The 20694-nt window shown below is 35.3% G+C and overlaps 1 protein-coding gene across 1 annotated transcript in view; it reads left to right on the top strand.

Annotated features, from left to right (window-relative positions):
• LOC109056038 (multiple epidermal growth factor-like domains protein 6) overlaps positions 1-19960 on the top strand; it is a 34502-nt gene extending 14542 nt beyond the window's left edge. The window contains exons 10-34 of the mRNA XM_042733707.1: positions 2756-2887; positions 3716-3844; positions 3936-4064; positions 4184-4318; positions 5092-5226; positions 5462-5587; positions 6142-6273; positions 6374-6502; positions 6622-6753; positions 7827-7955; positions 8038-8166; positions 8285-8413; positions 8574-8702; positions 9754-9873; positions 10194-10322; positions 10624-10752; positions 10830-10961; positions 12254-12382; positions 12486-12568; positions 12638-12791; positions 13394-13522; positions 13595-13723; positions 18518-18646; positions 18727-18855; positions 19217-19960. Of these exons, the coding sequence (XP_042589641.1) occupies positions 2756-2887; positions 3716-3844; positions 3936-4064; positions 4184-4318; positions 5092-5226; positions 5462-5587; positions 6142-6273; positions 6374-6502; positions 6622-6753; positions 7827-7955; positions 8038-8166; positions 8285-8413; positions 8574-8702; positions 9754-9873; positions 10194-10322; positions 10624-10752; positions 10830-10961; positions 12254-12382; positions 12486-12568; positions 12638-12791; positions 13394-13522; positions 13595-13723; positions 18518-18646; positions 18727-18855; positions 19217-19236 (3107 nt within the window). The 3' untranslated portion in view covers positions 19237-19960. The remainder of the gene's footprint in view (positions 1-2755; positions 2888-3715; positions 3845-3935; positions 4065-4183; positions 4319-5091; positions 5227-5461; positions 5588-6141; positions 6274-6373; positions 6503-6621; positions 6754-7826; positions 7956-8037; positions 8167-8284; positions 8414-8573; positions 8703-9753; positions 9874-10193; positions 10323-10623; positions 10753-10829; positions 10962-12253; positions 12383-12485; positions 12569-12637; positions 12792-13393; positions 13523-13594; positions 13724-18517; positions 18647-18726; positions 18856-19216) is intronic.
• The last annotated feature ends 734 nt before the right edge of the window (positions 19961-20694 follow it).

Consider the following 20694-nt stretch of genomic DNA (forward strand, 5'->3'; position numbering starts at 1 on the left):
CGCTCTTTTGCGACTTTCTCAGTTGGTCTCACTAGCACATCATTTGTTGTTTTTTTTTTTTTTTTTTTTTTTTTTTTCTAAGACATGGGATTAATCAATGAATGCTGATTAACTTTTTAGTTATATGGTAACAAGTGTTTCAACCCATTCTTTTTCATCAGTATTATTTGTGATTTAAATTTTGTGAATGGGAATTCCTCTTTTGCTGTGTTATAAGCCGGACTTTGGACGCTTTCACTTCAAATTCCTGATCTTGGTGTCACGTTTTACAAGAAAAGATAATTGACTGTGCCTTGCTTGTATACACTTTTCACTTTTTAACACTAAAGCAAAATATTGATTCATTGTTACTTAATTAAAAAGCACAACAACAATAAAACAGTTGGCTATAATGACAAACTAGATAACGTTTATTAACAAAAAGGAATAAGATAAGGCATGGCTCCACATGCTATTATATACACGACTAATAAATTACAGAATGTTTAGCGAACAGTGAGGAATCAAATAAATGTGGCGTAACGTGAGGTAAACAGCAAAGATAAGGTTTTTAAAAACAAAAAGATTATGTAAACCTATTGTAAAAGACTCCCAAAACAATACTAGGAATCTTAGAAATGGCATAATAGGGGCACTTTAAGATCATAAAAATATAATAGTTGTGGTAGCCACGCCAGTAGCGTGAAAGGGGGTTAGCGTCTGTATAGGGACGCTAAAAAGGTGGAAATTAAATTTAGCTTTTATATACACATTAAAAAACAAGTTTTATTTCATTTTTACGATTTTTATTGAAATATGAATTTTGAATAAAGAAAATTAATTTGTGTCTGCTTATTCTATTCATCAGTGTTTGAAGCATTAAAGAAGAAACCGCACTTTCCGTATTTCATTTCTGGGTTAAAAAATGGAAAACGAATGGGCGCAAAAGTACAGGGACCGTGTTGCTTTGGCAGCTAGCTGAAATAATTTTCAAAAATTCAGTTAAGATTATTTATTTATTTATTTTTTATAAATGTTTTGTTTTAGTTTCTTTGGTGTTTCTTAACTAGCTGGAATAACTAAAAAATGTAATCAAATTCACTTAACATTCATTTTTATTTATTAGTTTTAGTAAAGTTTTAGTTTCTTTAAACTAAATGAAAATGAGAAATGTTGCTTTGGCAGCTAGCTGAAATAAAATAAAAAATAATAATAATAAAAATCAGTTCAAATATATTTAAGGTATCTTGGAGAGGTGAGGTGTCCAAGTCGCAAGATCTAACTACTGGTGTGCCTCAGGGCTCAGTACTTGGACCACTTATCTTCTCTGTCTACATGGTATCATTAGGTTCTGTCATTCAGAAACATTGCTTTTCATATCATTGCTACGCTGATGACACTCAACTCTACCTCTCATTCCATCCTGATGATCTGACGATACCTTCAAGGAATTAAACTTCATTACTTCAGATGTATGTGCCCTCTAGAAGCTTGCATTCTGCAAGTGAATGTTGATTTATTATTCATCCCGAAGAGGCACAAAACCACTTTCACTGACTTTTACATTAAATGTTCCCTCTTGGTGGAATGACCTCCCCAACTCAATCCTAGCAGCTGAGTCCTTCTTCAAGAATCTTCAGTCGACTAAAACACATCTCTTACATCTTTATTTGACCCTCTTATTCTAGCACTCTTTATTCTAATTCTATTCTTAAAAAAAACTGCCGCTTTTAGACTTGCACTCTATTCACTTACTAACTGGTTGTTTTCTTAAAAAACAAAAAAACAAAACAAAAAAAACAACTAACACTAGCTTCTGTATACTTTTTGTATTCTATCTGTTTTCTTACTTTTTTTATACAGTTAACAAAAGCAAAAAAGGCCTCTAACACTAGCTTGCGCTATTGGTTTTTTATTCTATCTATTTTCTTTTTATTTATTATATAATGTAAAAAAAAAGCTAACCTAGTACTGCGGTAAGCTAACTGAGACTTGTTATAGCACTTGTATATCATTGCTCTTTTGTTGATTTTGATTGCTTCCATTGTCCTCATTTGTAAATCCCTTTGGATAAAAGCATCTGCTAAATGACTACATGTAAATGTAAATATAATATAATAGTTACTGGGCCAGTTTTACTAAACAGGGCAAATTAGTGCGAGAGCGCAATTCCAAAACAGCGCAGATGGGCATGGAAATTTCTGCAGCTGATTTACTAACAACGCACAAATTAAAGAACACAGAATGTGTATGGTCAGGCGCAAAAATAACTGTGTCCACACCTTTTCAGCGCCAATTCGTCACTGCATGTGTTTAGTAAATCCTGACAGTACTATTTTAATGCTAAAAGACGGTTTGCGCTGGCACAAGCTGCTAGTAAAGCTGGCCCCTAGTTTCTTTAGTATTTCTTTAGTTTTAGTTATTTTAATTCAATTCAATTCAATTCAAGTTTTTTTTCTGCACACAGTTTTACGATACAAATCATTGCAAAGCAACTTTACAGAAAATTAGGTTTCTACAATATTTAGTAGTAGCTTATCAGTGATGACTGTCAGTTTATGTGCATATGGCAGAAATTAATGGCAATATGGCATTTTAGTACTTAAAGTTAAACTAAACGAAAACACTTTGGCAACTAGCTGAAAAAAAATTTTTTAACAAAAAGGTTTTGTTTCTATGATTTTAGCTTTAGTTTTAGTTAGCTGTAATAACGCTGATGCAAATAAGCTTTTGATTGCTTTTAATGGGTGAATCCTGTCTCCTCTGGTCTGTGCAGTGTGTTTGAACGATTCGTTCGGCTTCGACTGCAGTCTGTCGTGTGAGGATTGTGCTAATGGAGGAGTGTGTAACAAACACAGAAGCGGCTGTGACTGTCCTGACGGATGGACGGGAATTGTGTGTAATGAGAGTGAGTTTCTCTGAAAGAGCCACAACTGAGTACTGATCATAAATATATCACCAATCACAAACGGAAAACTCAGGCTTGATTACATCAACAGAAAGTCAATTCACAGGTGGAGAAAGATTTTATTTTTTGATTAAAGATGATTAAAACAGATAAATCATATACAATAAGATCCCATTATAACCCTTTTTTCAAGCCTGATGCATGAAATATTAATCAGAAAAATGTATGCAAAAAATCTGATCTTTGCATATGTGTTTTTGTTGAGTATCATATTTGATACATCAGTGTTTTATGGCTCATATAGTTTGATACAATGAGAATATGGATCTCATACTATTCAGAGGCCCAAACTGAGCAAAAATCTGCAATTTGGTGTAGATGCTGAGAATGCATAGTTTTATAATAAAAGATCCATAGTTTTAAAGGCAATACAGTATGAAAACTTGTTTCCACCACTAAATATTTTTTTTTAAAGGTAATAGCCATTTTTTATTGCATAATTCTGACATTTGTATTTTTTTTTTACCAAGAACTGCATGATATGAAGCCACAATTGCATGTTTTTCTCCCAATTGTGAGTTTATATCTTGCAATTCTGATTGTATAACAAACTATTTCATGTTATAAAGACAGAATTATGGGATATAAACTTTGGACTTTCCTTACGATTATGAGTTCATAGCTCAATTCTGAGAAAAGTCACACAAAAAAATGTATATCAGATATTATACTGGGTTATACAGGGTTAATTTCTGAAGTTTTTATTGTACTACATGTCTTTAAAAGCTCCTGACCTCTTTCTTGTGTGTGTGTGTGTGTGTTGTCCAGCGTGTCCAGAGGGCTGGTTCGGCAGGAATTGCTCGTTGAGTTGTAAGTGTAAGAACGGCGGCGTGTGTGATCCGCTCACCGGGAGCTGCCGCTGTCCACCAGGGGTCAGTGGAGAGCTGTGTCAGGACGGTCCGTTTACAGTACACCTTCACTGTATGGAGAGATTTAACAGACAAAATATAAACCATTGATAATATTGATATTGATGCAATCACTTCAGGTTGTCCCAAGGGTCTCTATGGGAAGCTCTGTAATAAGAAGTGTAATTGTGCTAATAACGGACGGTGTCATCGCACTTATGGGGCGTGTCTGTGTGACCCGGGACTGTATGGAAGGTTCTGCCACCTACGTGAGTCCTATACTTAGATATTATAACTACACTGTGCTTTGTGGAGTAGTTAAAAACAGGGTCCATTTGCAACGGTACATTAGATCTCTTATCGCTTCCTGTCCCGTGTGTTCATGCAGCATGTCCCAAGTGGACGTTTGGCCCGGGCTGTTCTGAGGAGTGTCAGTGTGTTCAGCAGAATTCCATAGAGTGTCACCGTCATCATGGCACCTGCATCTGCAAGCCTGGTTATCGGGGTGACACCTGCAAAGACGGTCCGTTTGCATAAGAACATCTGAAGTGTCATTGATGCAAAGTTGCATTGCACTGAAAAATTTGCATTGAAACGCTTAACTCAAATGCAAGAAAAAGAATTGTAAAACATACAATCTTATTTAATAAAATCAAATAATTATTATATAATCAAATAAGATGAATAGTATTAATAATTATTAAACAAGATTAATAGTTCATGTATAGCATTCTAATCTTTTTTTATTTTAAATTTGCTTTGAAATGCTTTAATGGAATATGAAAAAGGAAAACATGCAATAATTAGATTAAATTAAATTATTTTTTATTTTAAAATTGCAGTCTCAAAACAAAACAAAACAATGAAAAGCACAGTTGATACATATAATTGTAATTTTTTTTATTTTACATTTGCTTTGAAATGCTTTACTGAAATATGAAAAAAAACATGCAATCTAAAATTAAATAAAATAATAAATTAAATAAAAATATGGGTAGTTGATACATAGCATTTTAAGCTTTTTATTTTAAACTGTCTTTGAAATACTTTGATGAAATACAATGAAAATAATTGGAAAACAATTTTTTTTTTTTTTTTTTTACAAAAGATTTAAAATAAAAACAACTTTAAATAAAATAGCATTTATATGTTTATTAGTTTGAAAAGTTGTATTTGAAATTAAAACATGCTATCTAAAAATGAATTAAATTAATAAAATGGATATTTGATAAAACTTTTAGATGGAGATACAGTATATGATCTGATCTGATCAGTATTTATTGTTTTTCTTGGCAGAGTGTGAATCAGGCTTCTTTGGCTCTGGTTGTGATAATAAATGCTCCTGTCCAGCTGGAGTGACCTGTGATCATGTGACCGGAGCGTGTCAACCGCAGTGTCCAGCTGGAAAGACAGGAGACAAGTGTGACCAAGGTATATCAAGTCAAATTATAGAGAAGGTACTTGACATGCATCAGCCATTGATCAGATAAACAAAGTCAAAATAAAATACATATATTGTCCATATAGCATTAAGGCCATTAGAGCTAAAGTATTAGACATGCATCAGTCACTGATCAGATCAATAAAGCTGCATGTGGAAATTGAATGTGCTTTGATTTGTGCTCTAAACGTTCAGCACGAAATATTTTTGCCATTACTGTGATAGATTGCGTTGATGGGAGATTTGGGATTGGCTGCTCTCAGTCATGTGACTGCTCAGGGGCACCATGTGACAGGATCACTGGCCAATGCTTGTGTCCCACTGGAACGTTTGGAAAACATTGTGAAAAAGGTAATATCACTGACACCAACATGCCATACTTATATTGTTCTGTATTTTAATATTGTCTTCACATCTATAAAAGAGACCCCTAGCTTATAATAAAAATATTTTACAGTAATATTTAAAGTATTTTCGTACTGTAAACTTGTATTAGTGGCTCATAGACAAAATGATCCTACAGTATAAGAAAATTCTGCCTGTTGACATGTTGTTTAACCCTCATATTGTAAATAAAATTATGAATAAAATAATTAATATTTTTTTGGTTGCATTTTTCAATTTAATTTTTGTGTTATTGTTTTTGTTGGATCAAACTGTAACACCATTACAATTTTGTACACACACTCAGAGTGTCAGTGCTTTGCAGGGATGTTCATGACCCGACATGAGATATATTCACACAATTTCAAGAAAACCAAGCTCGGTTAACCAGTACTTCAGACAACTAAGAAATGTGTTGTGGGTCAAACTGACCCAGAACATAATATTTAGAGTCAAATTGATCTCTGAACATAATGCTGTCCAGATGTATAATCCAAACACACTCTATCTTTCTGCATCAGAGTGTGCAGAGGGTCTCTGGGGTGTTGGATGTCAGGAATCGTGTCCGGCGTGTGAGAACGGAGGCCGCTGTGACCCGCATGATGGCACATGTGTCTGCGCTCCTGGATTCATCGGCAGATTGTGCCAGAACAGTGAGTGAATCTCTGCTCTTCTCAAACACACACACACACACACACACACACACACACATCTGTACTGTATGTGGTGATTGGTGAATGTGTCTGTGTTCAGTGTGTCCCGCGGGACGCTTCGGTGCGGGCTGTCAGCTCAGATGTGCCTGTGATAATGGAGGACACTGCCATCCTGTAACCGGACGCTGCTCGTGTCCTCCAGGCTGGACGGGCCACAGCTGCAGGAAAGGTCAATTTGATTCCTTGTTTTATTGTGCAGTTATGAAACAATAAGGGAAATGTATATGTTATTATCTGTACTTTTACTCAAGTATTTGATTTGTGTTCTTCGTCCACCACTGATGGTAGCCTGTGACACGGGCCGCTGGGGTCTGGACTGTGTGAGTGTCTGTGACTGTGGAAACAGAGACGGAGGGTGTGACGCTCAGACGGGACGCTGTCATTGTGAGGCGGGCTTCACTGGACCACGATGTGACCAGAGTGAGTGAAACACCTGCATGCACAGCAACACTACTGTAGATCACGCAGCAGAGAGAATAGCACTAGCAAGATTGCAAGAATCGATCAACTATAACTTAAATGCCCTCGAAGTTGATTTGGATAAATGTAAACATGTTGAAGAAACTTTGTGTAGGATGCAGTATACAGCACCCTATCAATATCAATATTGTCTGATTCATTATGTTGCATATTTAACATTTATTAATGGTTTTTATTGTTCTGCATTGTTTTATTTAACTCCTGACATGTATATATCTAATATCTGTTAAAAAAGGTTACAGTATTTATAAAAAAAACAAAACAACCTATCATTAAATGCAAAGAAAGTATACGGGAAAATGTGCAAATAAATAAATAAATGAATTTAAAAAAGGAAAAAATAATAAAAATTAATTTAATTAATTTTTTTAATTATGTTTGTATAATGTTATGTATATAAAAAAATAATCAAAATAATTTAGGTTAAAACTCATATGATTAATTAGGGAATATATTAATTTCAGGGCCGTTACTGTAGCGTTTTTTTTTAGGTTTTTAACAAAATTAAAAATGATTTTGCCTTTGCTCATTTTAAATGGTCTTGCAGGTTAACATGAATTTATAAATGTACCAACATTTTTGCATGCTTATACATTTGCTGTGTGTAATAATAATTCTTAAATAATGGAGATATGATATGGTACTGTTTTTCCTTGTAGAGCAGAACTACTTTAGATTGAATAGTTAATAGTGCTGCTTTGTCTATTAGAAATGATACAGTATTTATGGAATATTTGATAATGAAATATTAGGAAAAGAATCTAATAAAATGATGGGCAGTTGATGCATTTAACATTTATATTATAGGCACTGTATATCTAAGGTCCTGTAACATTTATTTGAGGTTTTTACAATAATATAATATTGCTTTCACTTGTTAATTTTTGAAAGTTGACCCATGTATGTTCTGATTTTAGTTTTTACAGTCCCTCTGTATTCCATGAATACTTCAATATCTGTTATAAATGTTACAGTATTTATCATGCATTTGATGTGATCTGTATCTGTCCCAGAATGCCCTGCTGGTTCATTCGGCCCGGGCTGTAAGCATCGCTGCCAGTGTGAAAACCAGGCATCATGTGACCATGTGGGTGGAGCTTGCACCTGTAAGATTGGCTGGACTGGAACATTCTGTGAAAAAGGTACGTTTGTTCCACTTCTCATATGTTAACATCAGTCGTTTTATGGGATACGTGATTTTTGACCCTTTATGTGTGTGTGTAGCCTGTCCGCAGGGTTTCTATGGCCTGGACTGTCAGCAGAGGTGTGTGTGTATGAACGGGGGGCTCTGTGATCATGTCAGCGGTGAATGTGCCTGTCGGCCCGGCTGGGTCGGCCCACACTGTAACCAAAGTGAGCTTGTAATTAAATGCAGAATTATAACTTCTTCTTTTACGAGCACATCTGTCTTCTTGTCTTGCACAGAGGCGTTTTCCAGTGAGTAATGTTTGTGTGTTTGTCTGGTCTGCAGCGTGTCCTGCTGGCCTGTACGGAGTGAGCTGTTCTCAGACGTGTGTTTGTCACAATAACAGCAGCTGTGACGCTGTCAGCGGTCAGTGTGAGTGCAGCGCAGGGTGGACGGGAGACACCTGCACACAACGTAAGATACTGACGCTTCATTCATTACAATGATTTATATATATATATATATATATATATATATATATATATATATATATATATATATACATCATATACTGTTTGTACCCCGTATATGGTTTTGGTGTTCTAGTTCAGGTTTGGTATTCCTCTGTTTCCAGGTTGTTCTCCAGGTTTCTTCGGGACGGGCTGTGCTCAGAGGTGTCTGTGTCAGAGCGGGGGTTCCTGTGACCCTGAGAGCGGCCGCTGCTTCTGTCCCAGCGGATGGACGGGTTCAGCCTGTGAACTGGGTGAGTGGCTGATCCTTATGCCGGTCTGGGTGTGCTCTGAGATTTGATGTAAGTAATGTGCCATACGTACACGCTTTATTGTGTGTACAGTGTAAAGGGCAGTGTGCTGACTAGCATAGGAAACTATTATTGGCAGTGTGGATGCTCAAGTTTTTGACATTTTATTCATTTTTTTTTTTAACTGGGATGAGAACACAAAATAATCAGGACATGATGCAAACTAGTATGTGTAAATGTTTCTATATTTTATGTACTTTATACATTATAAATAAATAAAAATGATCTCGAGTTGTGAAGTTGGGAAGGAAAATAGCCACTGATTTCCAGGCATTGCATCATATATATATATATATATATATATAGTGTCATGCTGGTTTTTCACTTTTCAGTATTTGTTAACCTGTGTGTCAGATGGTTTTGCAAGCGCAGACAGTTTAGTCACGGTCTCTGTTTCTAGATCTTGGTTTCTTCTCCTCACACCTCATAATAGTTATGAGCGCTGCTCCAGGGTGAATGTTTACATGCAGGTTCTTTTAGTCTCAGACTCTAAGCTAAGCTTCAAAATAAAGCTAAAAAGCAGAGTATGTGTGATACAAGTGTCGAAAAATACCCACAAAAAACAATGTTTAATAAATAATTGAATCTATTTATTTAGACTTGTAGTCCTTTCCCATTACCATCCCTCCTCTCCAGTTGTTTCTGGTTTTTTTTTTTTTAATAAATAAATATGTATGTATAAATAAATATGTCTGTGTACTATATATATGTATGTATGTATATATACTTATAATTATATTGGCAAGGGAAAAAAATCAATTATTTTACAGCGACTAAAATTTCTGCTAAATATATACTTGAGATATACAGTGTACATATTTATTATATTCATATATAATTTAAATATTATACTAATAATATACATTTAATTATGCAATGTCTTATATTTATTTATGTGTATATAATTTATTATTTAAATATAATGCTCATCTATGTTTAGTAAATATATGCCTCGTGTTGATGTTTTTTTGTGTGTTTTTTTGTGTTTTTTCAGAGTGTCGGTTGGGTTGGTTCTGTCAGGACAGATGTGAGTGTCTGAACGGTGCTCAGTGTGACGGACAGACGGGGCGGTGTGTTTGTCAGCCGGGCTGGACGGGACAGCACTGTGAGAATGGTAAGATCATCTACAGACGTCTGCTGAACACAGGAACATTCTGTGATGTAAACCAAAGCCTAAGTAACAGCAGCCCTTCATTTGTCCACCTCAACTCACTGTCTCAAGACAGTAGAAACACATCAACACTGGAAATAAACTGAGCTTGTGTGGGCTCTTTTCTGTTTTGTTTGTCTGAACATATGGGAACCAAATGATTGTAAACTCAAAAAACCTTTCTAAAGAAGTAAAAAATGTCTTATTAGACATGTAATATGTGTGTGTAGGGAAGGGTGAGGGTGTAATGATCATGATCAGCTGTGTGTGTGTGTGTGTGTCAGCGTGTGTATCCGGGCGGTTTGGAGTCAGCTGTGAGGGCCGGTGTGAGTGTGATCACAGCGCTCACTGTCATCATGTGAGTGGACAGTGTCTCTGTCCTGCAGGATGGAGAGGAAGACACTGTGAGAAAGGTCAGTTCATAACCTGTGACCATCACTTCAATGTCCAGGATGTTGATCAGGATTTGTACGTTCATCCACAAATGCTGCTCATTACATTTCAGATGTTATTTTAATTTCTATGTCTATGGGGCAACTTTGGGGGGCACTTGTGCACCAGGGGTACAACTTATACCCCATTGTGAGGTATGTTCTCACACAGCTTGCCAGTCTCTTCAAATGTGCCCCGTCAAAGTTGGTCTTAATGTTAAGTCTGTGGGATTTTTCGTTTGTGTCCTGTATCTGTGTGTGTAACACTTTGTGTGTGTGTCAGCTTGTCTTCCGGGCTCGTATGGTCAGGACTGTGTCCAGCGCTGCTTCTGCCCACCAGGTACATCATGCCATCATGTGACGGGACGCTGCGGCTGCCCTCCCGGCTACACGGGCAACGGCTGCGAGCAGAGTGAGTCTGCAGCTTCACAAATTACTGCATCACAAGAGCTGTTCTAAAAATATCACCATCCGTGTGGGTCTCAACAGTCTGTCTGCCCGGCACCTTCGGCATCAACTGCAATCAGCTGTGTCAGTGTTCAGAGAGAAACCAGCTGTGCCACCCGGTGTCTGGAGTGTGTTACTGCGCGCCTGGATTCACAGGACCCAAGTGTGAACAGGGTGAGTGATGCATTTAAACTTCCACAAACCACTGGATTCATATTGGCACTGAGAGGATGTTTTGGGTTTGTTCCTCTGCTGTGGTTTAGATCAGTCGAGTTATCAGAGAACTGCAGGGGGTTTGTGAGCTGAGCAGCTAACAACTGATTAAATCCTAACAGTGTCTAATTAAAATAACATTACAGAGAATCCTAAAAATTCAAAATTAAGGTACATTTTAAAATTTAAATAAATTAAAACACTTACTAAATTTGAGGTTAAAATAAATAAATCTTAAACAAATTTAATAAATCTTTCCAAAAATGTCAAACTAAAATGAATAAATACATGAATGAATGAATAAATAAATAAATAAAAATCCCAATAAAACTTAAACTTAATAATACAAATATTAGATGATGATGATTATTAAACTATTAAAATATTAAAAATTAAAATTGAAAATTTTTATAATTTATTAAAAATTTAAAATTTGAATTTAAGGTAAATTTTAAAACACAGCAAATATAATATAATATAATATGAAAAAATTAAGTGACAAAAAATGTACATTTAAATACATTTTAAAATAAAACAAACTATACTCTTACCTAAAATTGATAAAATCATAAAAGTGTAAAATTAAATACATTTTAAAATAAAAACAAACTAAAACACTAAAAATAAAATCATAAAAGCTCAATGAAAATGAATAAAAAAATTAATAAATAAATAAAACACTTAGTACATTTATAAAATCATAAAAATGTGAGGTTAAAATAAATAATTATTTTAAAAATGTAATAAATCTTTCCAAAAATGTAAAATTAAATGGATCATTTTAAAATAAAAACAAGCTAAAACACTTACTGTAATAAAAATAATAAAATCATAGAAATGTAAAATGAAAATACATTTATAATAAAAAAAATTAAATTAAAAATAATAAAACCATAAAAATAACAATAAATAAATACAACAGCAAAATAAAAACATTTAAGAACACTTATTAAAAAAATATGAAATATTTTACCACCATGACACAACATTAGAAAACTGTGAACAAGTGAGTGTGCTGTTCAATTATTGTAATATTAAAGGGTGTAAATATTTAAATATGAACTATTTAATATTAAAGAAGTAATGTCAAAAGGTGTTAGGCTAAAAAAAAAAAAAAAAAAAAAAAAAAAAATTGTTTTATTTTTAATAGTTGTTTTTGTTTAGTTGTTATTTTTATATAGTTGGTGAGGTGTGTGGTTGTGAAGTTTGTGTAGTAGAGTATATTGACTGTGTTACTGATGTTTGGTGTGTAGCGTGTGCCGAGGGTTTCTACGGTCCCGGCTGCGAGCGTCGCTGTCAGTGTGAGAACGGAGGGGTTTGTCTTTCAGTCTCGGGCGCCTGTGAGTGTCCGGCCGGATTCATTGGGGCCCGCTGTCATCTCAGTGAGTCTCAAAACAAACGCTCAACAAAATACATGCATGTGTCTCAGACAGCAGCATTTCAACAGCACTCTTCTCCTCCCGTCCCATCCGGTCTGGTGTCCAGCGTGTCCGGCGGGACGCTACGGGCCGGACTGTGGCCGTGTGGCTGTCTGTGGAAAGAGGGCGAGGAGTGACCCGGTCACCGGCGTGTGTGTGGGAGAGGAAGGTGAGCTGCTGTTCTGTGAGGGTAGATGTGTGTTCTCAGACGTCTGACAGCAGTGTGTGTGTGTGTGTGTGTGTAGTATGTCCCGTGGGCCGTTCGGACCGGACTGCTCTCAGCGTTGTGACTGCAGTAACAGAGGCCTGTGTGACGCCGGCTCTGGAAACTGTTCATGTGGCCTCGGCTGGACCGGCTCGCGCTGTGAGAGAGGTGACGTATATCATCATCGGTAGAGTTCATGATGTTGCTCTTACTCTGCCTTTAATAGTCATTTATTCATCTGACACGATCCATCATCCAAGATTCATCCCAGTGGGCAACTGATGTTGAAATTCACATCAATAAACAGGTCAAATATGCAAATCAATCTGACGTCAGAAACTAGACATGACGTTGATGTTATGTAAACTGAACTTCAAACATATTGGCTTACATATACATTAAACCAGTTTCAGTGTGGGATTAAGTTCCCTAAAAAAATATTTTTAGGGAAATGATTGAAAAAAAATATTATCTAAATGACACAAGTATGTAATAATACAGTTATAATATTCTATAATTACATATGTATCATATGTATAATTATATTATATGTATAAAAACACTGTATAGTGTAACAACATTGCAATATTTGACTGTGTATTAGTCTTTAAATGACACAAATAAGTAATAAATATAATATTGTACAATTAAATATGATATTTATTATATATTATTATAATAGTAAAATTTAAATATAATTTTATAGACTCTCCTTCTTCAGATCTTTGGCTGAGTTTTATGATTTAGTGTTTGTGTGTGTGTGTTGTCAGAGTGTGCTGAGGGTCGCTTCGGTCCTGACTGTGCTCTGCAGTGCTTGTGTCAGAATAACAGCACATGTGACCGCGTGACAGGAAGCTGCCGGTGTCAGCCGGGATATTACGGTCATCTCTGTCAACACGGTGAGATCCATGAGAAGCTCTTCCAGCAGCACAGACAGTGTTTGCTGTGTGCTGACTGTGTGTGTGTTTCAGCGTGTCCTGCCGGTCTGTTCGGCTCTGGCTGTCAGCAGGTCTGTGACTGTGTGAACGGGGCTTCATGTCACCCCAGAACCGGACAGTGTGTCTGTCCTGCTGGATTTCACGGCTCTCGCTGTGAGAGAGGTCAGACGTTCATCATCTACATCAGTTCACACACACACACACACTCACACACACACACACACACACACACATGGACTTTCACAGGCACTGTAGTCAATCTGCCTTATATTTTCATATGTGAGATTCTTTTCCAAAGTCAATCAAGAAATAACACTTTTTAAACAATAAGTCAATTCCTGATTGTTTACAACATTTCTTAATTTCATTTTTTTAAGAATTTATGTATATTTCATGAAGTTGTGCCTTTTTTAAATTTAATTATAATTCAATTAGTTGTTGTTTTATTAATTTTTTAAAAAGATATAGTTCTAAAAATCGTTTTCAGTATTAAAGAACAGCAGCGTCCACACCACAACTATAACGATAAAGACAAAGAAAAACGATATCGTTGGGAATCACTTTCAAAACGATTTTTTTCCAGATGATGAACGATAAAAAATTGACAGCCAAATCAGAATCCATCCTGTTGTAACGAGCTCGAGAATTTAAAGCGCCAGACGAGCGTTGCGCTTAGAATAAACAGAAGATATCGTTCGCTGGTGTGGACGCAGTGGTGGAAAGAGTACTAAAAATTTGTACTTAAGTACAAGTACTGTTACATTGCTAAAATAAATAACTCAATTACAAGTAAAAGTACTGGTGTCAAAAAAAGTACTTAAGCCAGAAAAGTACAACAGTACTCCTCTCAAAAATTACGCAGAGTACTAATTACTAGTTACTTTTTAGACAGTGATATTTAATTACCAAAAAAATATTCATATCAAAGACCTATGTGGATAATAGCAACTTTGAACAAAACCAACTTTTATCTTATTGTCAAAAGTATGTGAAATTAGTGGTCATGATACAGGAATTTCTAACTTCAGTGACTTGGTTGGATAGGAGGGGTTAAAAGGGGTCCTATCATGCTCTTTTATAAAGTCTTGATTTCATTTTGGCAGATGTACTAGAACATGCTTCTCATGTTTGGTGGTTCGAAAAATGCATTATTTTCACATAATTTACATATTACAATACCTTTCTCCCCATCCTGGCACAAACAGCTTGATTAGTTCCGGGTTTGGTGAAGGCCCACCTTCCAAAAAACGAAACGTGTTGTAATTGGTTAGCTGTCCCAGCGCGTAGTAATTGGCGAACAGCTCAGACGGTGTTTCAGTACTGCCCCGCCCCTTGCCCCAGCAGCAAGTTCTGTCTGCTCCAGTATTAGTTATGATGGCATCAATATTGTCATATCAATTTGAGCCGGATTCAGACCCTGAGAATATTAAACAAGAGGATCACACAGAACCTTTGCACGCACGGATATTGCAGGACATATTAGAGTGGTACACATTATTTTTATTTTTGTTGACTAAATCACGTTTTAGATAGGATGTCAAAAACTGCTTAAAAACAACTGCATTGACTATGTACAGATAAACCAGCACTGTAATGGTCTCATGACTCCCCTAAAAACTTGACACTACAGCAGCACTTCTTTGTCGTCGTCTTGTCTGATCCACTCAGCCAAGTTCGAACCATGACCTCACCCCTCCCCACCAACCAACCATTTCGTAGGCGGGATTTATTTTAATGAATTCTAATGGGATGCTTTGTGACATCACAAACCCCGGAAAACAACATTTGTAGTTCAAAAACTAGCCGTTTTTTGTAGTTCTTGAAAAGGGGATTTTTTTTTTAAATCTCCCTTTGGAGTCAACTTTGAGATTTATAACTTTGTAGATCTTTTTTATGCCCAAACATACACCACTACACACTGACTAAAATAAAAAATACAAATAAAAAAGCATAATAGGACCCCTTTAAGAATATCTGCTTGTTACGACTGCCATCTTGCTTCACCGCTTCTGGGTCCTAACGCTCTGCCAGACTCCCCCCTCAGAAAACAACACAAACTGTGTGCATATACACACTCATGATGTCATGTAATACTGAAAAAAATTATAACCCTAACCTTTTTCTCCATACTGAAATCTCAGATGGCCTGACAGTGATTCAGCTAAAATATTAGGTCTAAGACACTGTGAGTACGGAGGACTGTAGTGTGCACAGCGAAGTTTTTAAACGCTTAGCTTAAATATGTAATATTAATTAAAAAGTGCTCATAAATGCTGCTGAGATAGTATTCTCAAGTGAAATGAGTAGAGGCTTGGAACCGGGAAACAGCAGTCTAACATCATGAATTAACAAAGGATTCCCCCAAGCCATCAAACTGACTTCATCAGAGCAAGAACGCCATTCCAGAGCCGCAAGCGATGGCAGACTATTTTTTCTCAGTCTATGGCTTGCGATGGTTCAATTGTTCGCCACAAGACTAGTACTGTGCACTAAAAAAAGCAAGTAGGGTTATTTTTGATTTCATAATGTACAATCATTTTCAATACCATTGGCAAAAAACTATCACATACTGTATATTGCCATATAGACATTTTTAATATGTTTTTGTCCATCCATTTTTTTCAAGGCACTCATCCATATTTCAAGATTTTGAAATGGTTTAATCCAAGTCCAAGTATTTTTGGATCAATTACCATTACAAAAATCTCAATCTTAAACATTTGCTTATTCTGTGTGTTTGTGTCTTTAAAATAGGGTAACTTACAGGCCCAAGGAAGCTTGATTGCAAACTGAATTGACAAAAAAAAAAAAAAAAAAAAAAAAAAAAGACAAGTAGGCCTACACAGTCAGTAATAAAATTATTAAACAAATGACCTCAATTCAGTTGAGGTATTCAAAATATGACAACACTGAATTTTGATAAGCAGTGATTTAAGAGCCATATACAGTAGGCCTATTTTTGTAGATAAAATTGAACATCAGATGGCTTTGACCTGTAATGACTGTACAATGAAAGTGATGCAGTTAGGCAGACTACGATATAATATGTAGCCTACAAATCAGACAAATATCCTATTCAAACACATTTCTAGCACAAATGTACGTGGGTTAAAGAAATTAAAGTTTCATCTTTGTTTAAAGACTTTCTGGTGCATTCCACTTACAACCAATAACATTTCTAGAAGGATATTCATCAGTCAGGTGTGGATCTATTCTGAATGTTTGATAACTTTTGACAAAGTTTAATCCAGGAGCACAGAGAAATAAATTCTACTTTAAAAGCACAGAGAGATCGCGACTGCAAACACAGTCTGCGCACAAGCAGTTCATTTGTATAAGTTAGTCCTATTTTTGAGATATCGCATCCAGTTTTCTGCGATTACATGACAGCGTTCTCATGTTACAAAAAGCGCTCGCCACATTTGCGCGGGGAATTATTAAAATTATGCGGAATACCTGCAATCCCGCGCAGATATTCAGACTGTAATTGACAGGAGACGGGATGACCGTCAAACTCACTCGGAGAGGAGAGAGAGACGCAGATTGTATCTGTGTATATTCAGATACTGTGGAAAAATGAGTAATGGAACCGTGTCAGATATTTCAGTATCGGTATCAAAAATATAGATATTTATGATGACACTACCATGTAGTTTGTTTCTCCAAGCTCTGAGTCCATAAAATGACGCTGAGCTCCGTCACTGTCTGATCAGCTCTTCACCTGACACCTGCTGCAGCGGCGCTATTCCAGGTTCAGATATCAGCGCTTTATTGGTCCCTTTACGATCGGATATCTTTATTGGCTGCTGAAGTGCCTTCAAAAGTTTGAATATCAATTCAAATTGTGGGCGTACTCAGTAACGAACTTTGATTTAAAAGTAATGAAGTAGATTATTTTGCTTAATTTGTACTTTAAGTACAAGTAAAAGTACAGCTTTAAAAAATATACTCAAAAAAAAGTACAAGTACCGAATAAAACTACTTAATTACAGTAACGTGAGTAGTTGTAATTCGTTACCTCCACCATGGTGGACGCTAATATCGTTATCTTTATAGTTATCTTATAGTTATCGTTCTTTGGTGTGAAACGGGCCTTAAGCCTTTAATATTGGTTGCAGCAAGTAGTTAAATATAAAAAAAAATCTAAATACTGAGAAAATCACTTTTAAAGTTGTCCAAATTAAGTCCTTAGCAATGCACATCACTAATCAAAAATTGTTTTAATATATTTACGTTAGTAAATGTACAAAATATCTTCATGGAACAAGATCTTAATATCCTAATAATGTTTGGCATAAAAGAAAAATCTATAGTTTTGACCCATACAATGTATTTTTTGGCTATTGCTACAAATATACAGTACGCCTGCGACTTAAAACTGCTTTTGTGCTCCAGGGTCACATATTATTATTGTTAGTGTAACTAATTAACTAAAACCAAAAAGTCATTTTTTTTGAGATAGAGTAAACATTAGCTAATTGCTAAAGTAAAATATAAAAAAACTGCAAACTTTTTATTTCAGCTACTTGCGAATGTGTTTGTACATGCATATACAGTTAATGTATATATATATATATATATATATATATATATATATATATACACACACAAACACACACAGATAAATGAAAATGTATGTAAACAAATTATTTTTATTTTATATATTTAATAATAGTAGTAATACACAATATAATATATACAATAATAACAAAACAGTTATAATACTGTATAATTAAATATAATACTTAAAATAAATATGTAAATAATAATAATAATTATAAAACATATGTCAGCTTGTTTTATTCCTGCTTATAGTCAAGGAAACATTTCTTATTGTGGTTAAATTTATGTTAAAGTACTAAAATAAATTAAAACCTTAAAAGCTTTTTTGTTACTTGAAATAAAATAAACATGAACCAAAAACAATCACATAAATGCCCTCTTTTTGTTCCTCAGAATGTGAGCAGGGCACGTTTGGTCTGAACTGCTCTCGGTCATGTGACTGTGCGGAGGACACAGCGTGTGACCCGGTGAGCGGCAGGTGTATCTGTGCCTCAGGAAAGACGGGCGTCCGGTGTGACGGCGGTGAGTCCAGGAACAGCGCTGCACGTTCATGATGATATCTGTATGAATGTGTGTGTGTAATGCGTGCTGTTGTGTGTCAGACTGCAGTGAGGCGCGGTTCGGACCTGACTGTGCGCTCAGCTGTGAGTGTGAGAACGGCTCTCTGTGCGACCGCAGAAACGGACGCTGCCTGTGTCTGAGCGGCTGGATCGGACTCACATGCTCACAACGTAAACCTGCTCGAGATCAGGGTTTGAGATAGAGAAAAAAACTCTGAACTAAGATTTAAATATATTTATTATTGCATATGAATCAATTAATCAAAAATTGAGAATCAAATTTTTTTTTTTTTGAAGTCTGTAGTTTTTATTTTTTACATTTAGCAATTTAGTTTTTTTTCTTAAGTCTATTTTTATATTTATTTTAGTTTAAGTATTAATATTTTATTGCAGTTAACAAATATTTTAAAGTAGCAATTGTTTTTAATGGTTTTAGGTTTAGTTTTAGTCAACTGTAATAACTCTAATTTAGTCAACATAAAGTTTGATGCAATATAATGTGATTTCAATTGTTGTAATTGTATTTTCTTAGGTGTCCCTCCAGACGTCTAGATGAGAATCAGCCCCAGCGCTGCAGCGGGACACAAACTCACAGATGCACTTTACTCACTCTGACTGCTCCTCACAGCTCAGACTCGATCCTTCATCTCGCTTTCAGGGGATTTTCATATCGTCTGTGTTTCAGTACTGTTGTCAGATTCACTTTTGACTGGACAAGACAAAAAGTGCCTTTGGATTTCCTAACACTCTTGTTTACGCTGCTGGATTGTAGCTAATATCAAGACATTTTATAAGTCCCAGGTGTTTACTAATTTCACAAAACGAGTAGCTGAACACAAACTGTATTTGTTTTACCTCTTTGACAGACTGTAACGTTTGATAAAGAAACATCTGTGTGGATGGCAAGATATTAAATTACATGAAATGATGTTTCATGGTAGGTGCTATCATGGCCTTTTATTAAAAGAGGGCCTGTATACAGTATGTTAATATTAGAAGAAAAAAATAGAAACTGGTACATTTTTCATGCTTTTGATTGTTTTGCATAAAGTTTGAATTTATTTATGTTTTGTAAAATATGCAATTGTAAATGTTTTGCAAACTCTTTCATATGTGAACCTGTTGAGAAAGTTTTTGTATGTGCCACCCTGGAATAATAGCTTTTTTTTAAAGCATGTTAAATATTTCAAACAGCAGCTGGTGTCTTTTTTAGTTTTTTAAATCCAGGGGCTGTATTTGTAAAACATTCTTTAGAATAAACGTCAACTGTCATTTTCTTAGTTTATCATCTTATTTTCTTAAGAAAAAAGAAAAAAAAGTAAAATGTATTTAAGCAATAATGACAATCACTACATTATGAATAATTTATTGCTATTGTTTGTAATCAATAAAGTGTAGTCTGATTATGAGTGTTTTAAAATGTAATATAATTACGAGCGCTTAGTTTTTGGAATCTGATTACATTATCCAGATTACATGTAAAAATAATAATACCAGCACAGCAAACCAAAATATCGATAGAAATACTGCAGCTTCAACTCCATTAATGCATTTCTGAAGAAACTCAACAAAAACCAAAGACACAAACAGTTTTTTTTTTCTTTTTCATTGTCAATATTTTATAGTCATCATTTCATAGATACTGGCGCTGTACATGTCTAAATTCAGATTCAAGCACAATGCAGTCAGCAAATGCCTTTCGATGAAAATAAAAGAACCAAAGGCTGGAGTGATCAGGACCATGGATACTCTTATGTATAGATATGTACAAAGGTCAAACTATATACAGATATATCTGACTCGACATACAGTATTTCTCCACAAAGCGTGGAAATGTAGCTTGCCATTGTATACATTTCACAGAAGTCTCTAAAATGCATATTCAGTGCAAATAATTGCTCTTTGTCATCATCGTCATCTTCAGGTCAGTACCACCGAAGGGCAACAAAGAATGGTAAAAAAATAAAATCATATGTTTGTCTTTATTTTTGCAAAATATTAAACATGAAA

Source organism: Cyprinus carpio, chromosome B11, assembly GCF_018340385.1.
Source record: "Cyprinus carpio isolate SPL01 chromosome B11, ASM1834038v1, whole genome shotgun sequence".
Classification (NCBI taxonomy): domain Eukaryota; kingdom Metazoa; phylum Chordata; class Actinopteri; order Cypriniformes; family Cyprinidae; genus Cyprinus; species Cyprinus carpio.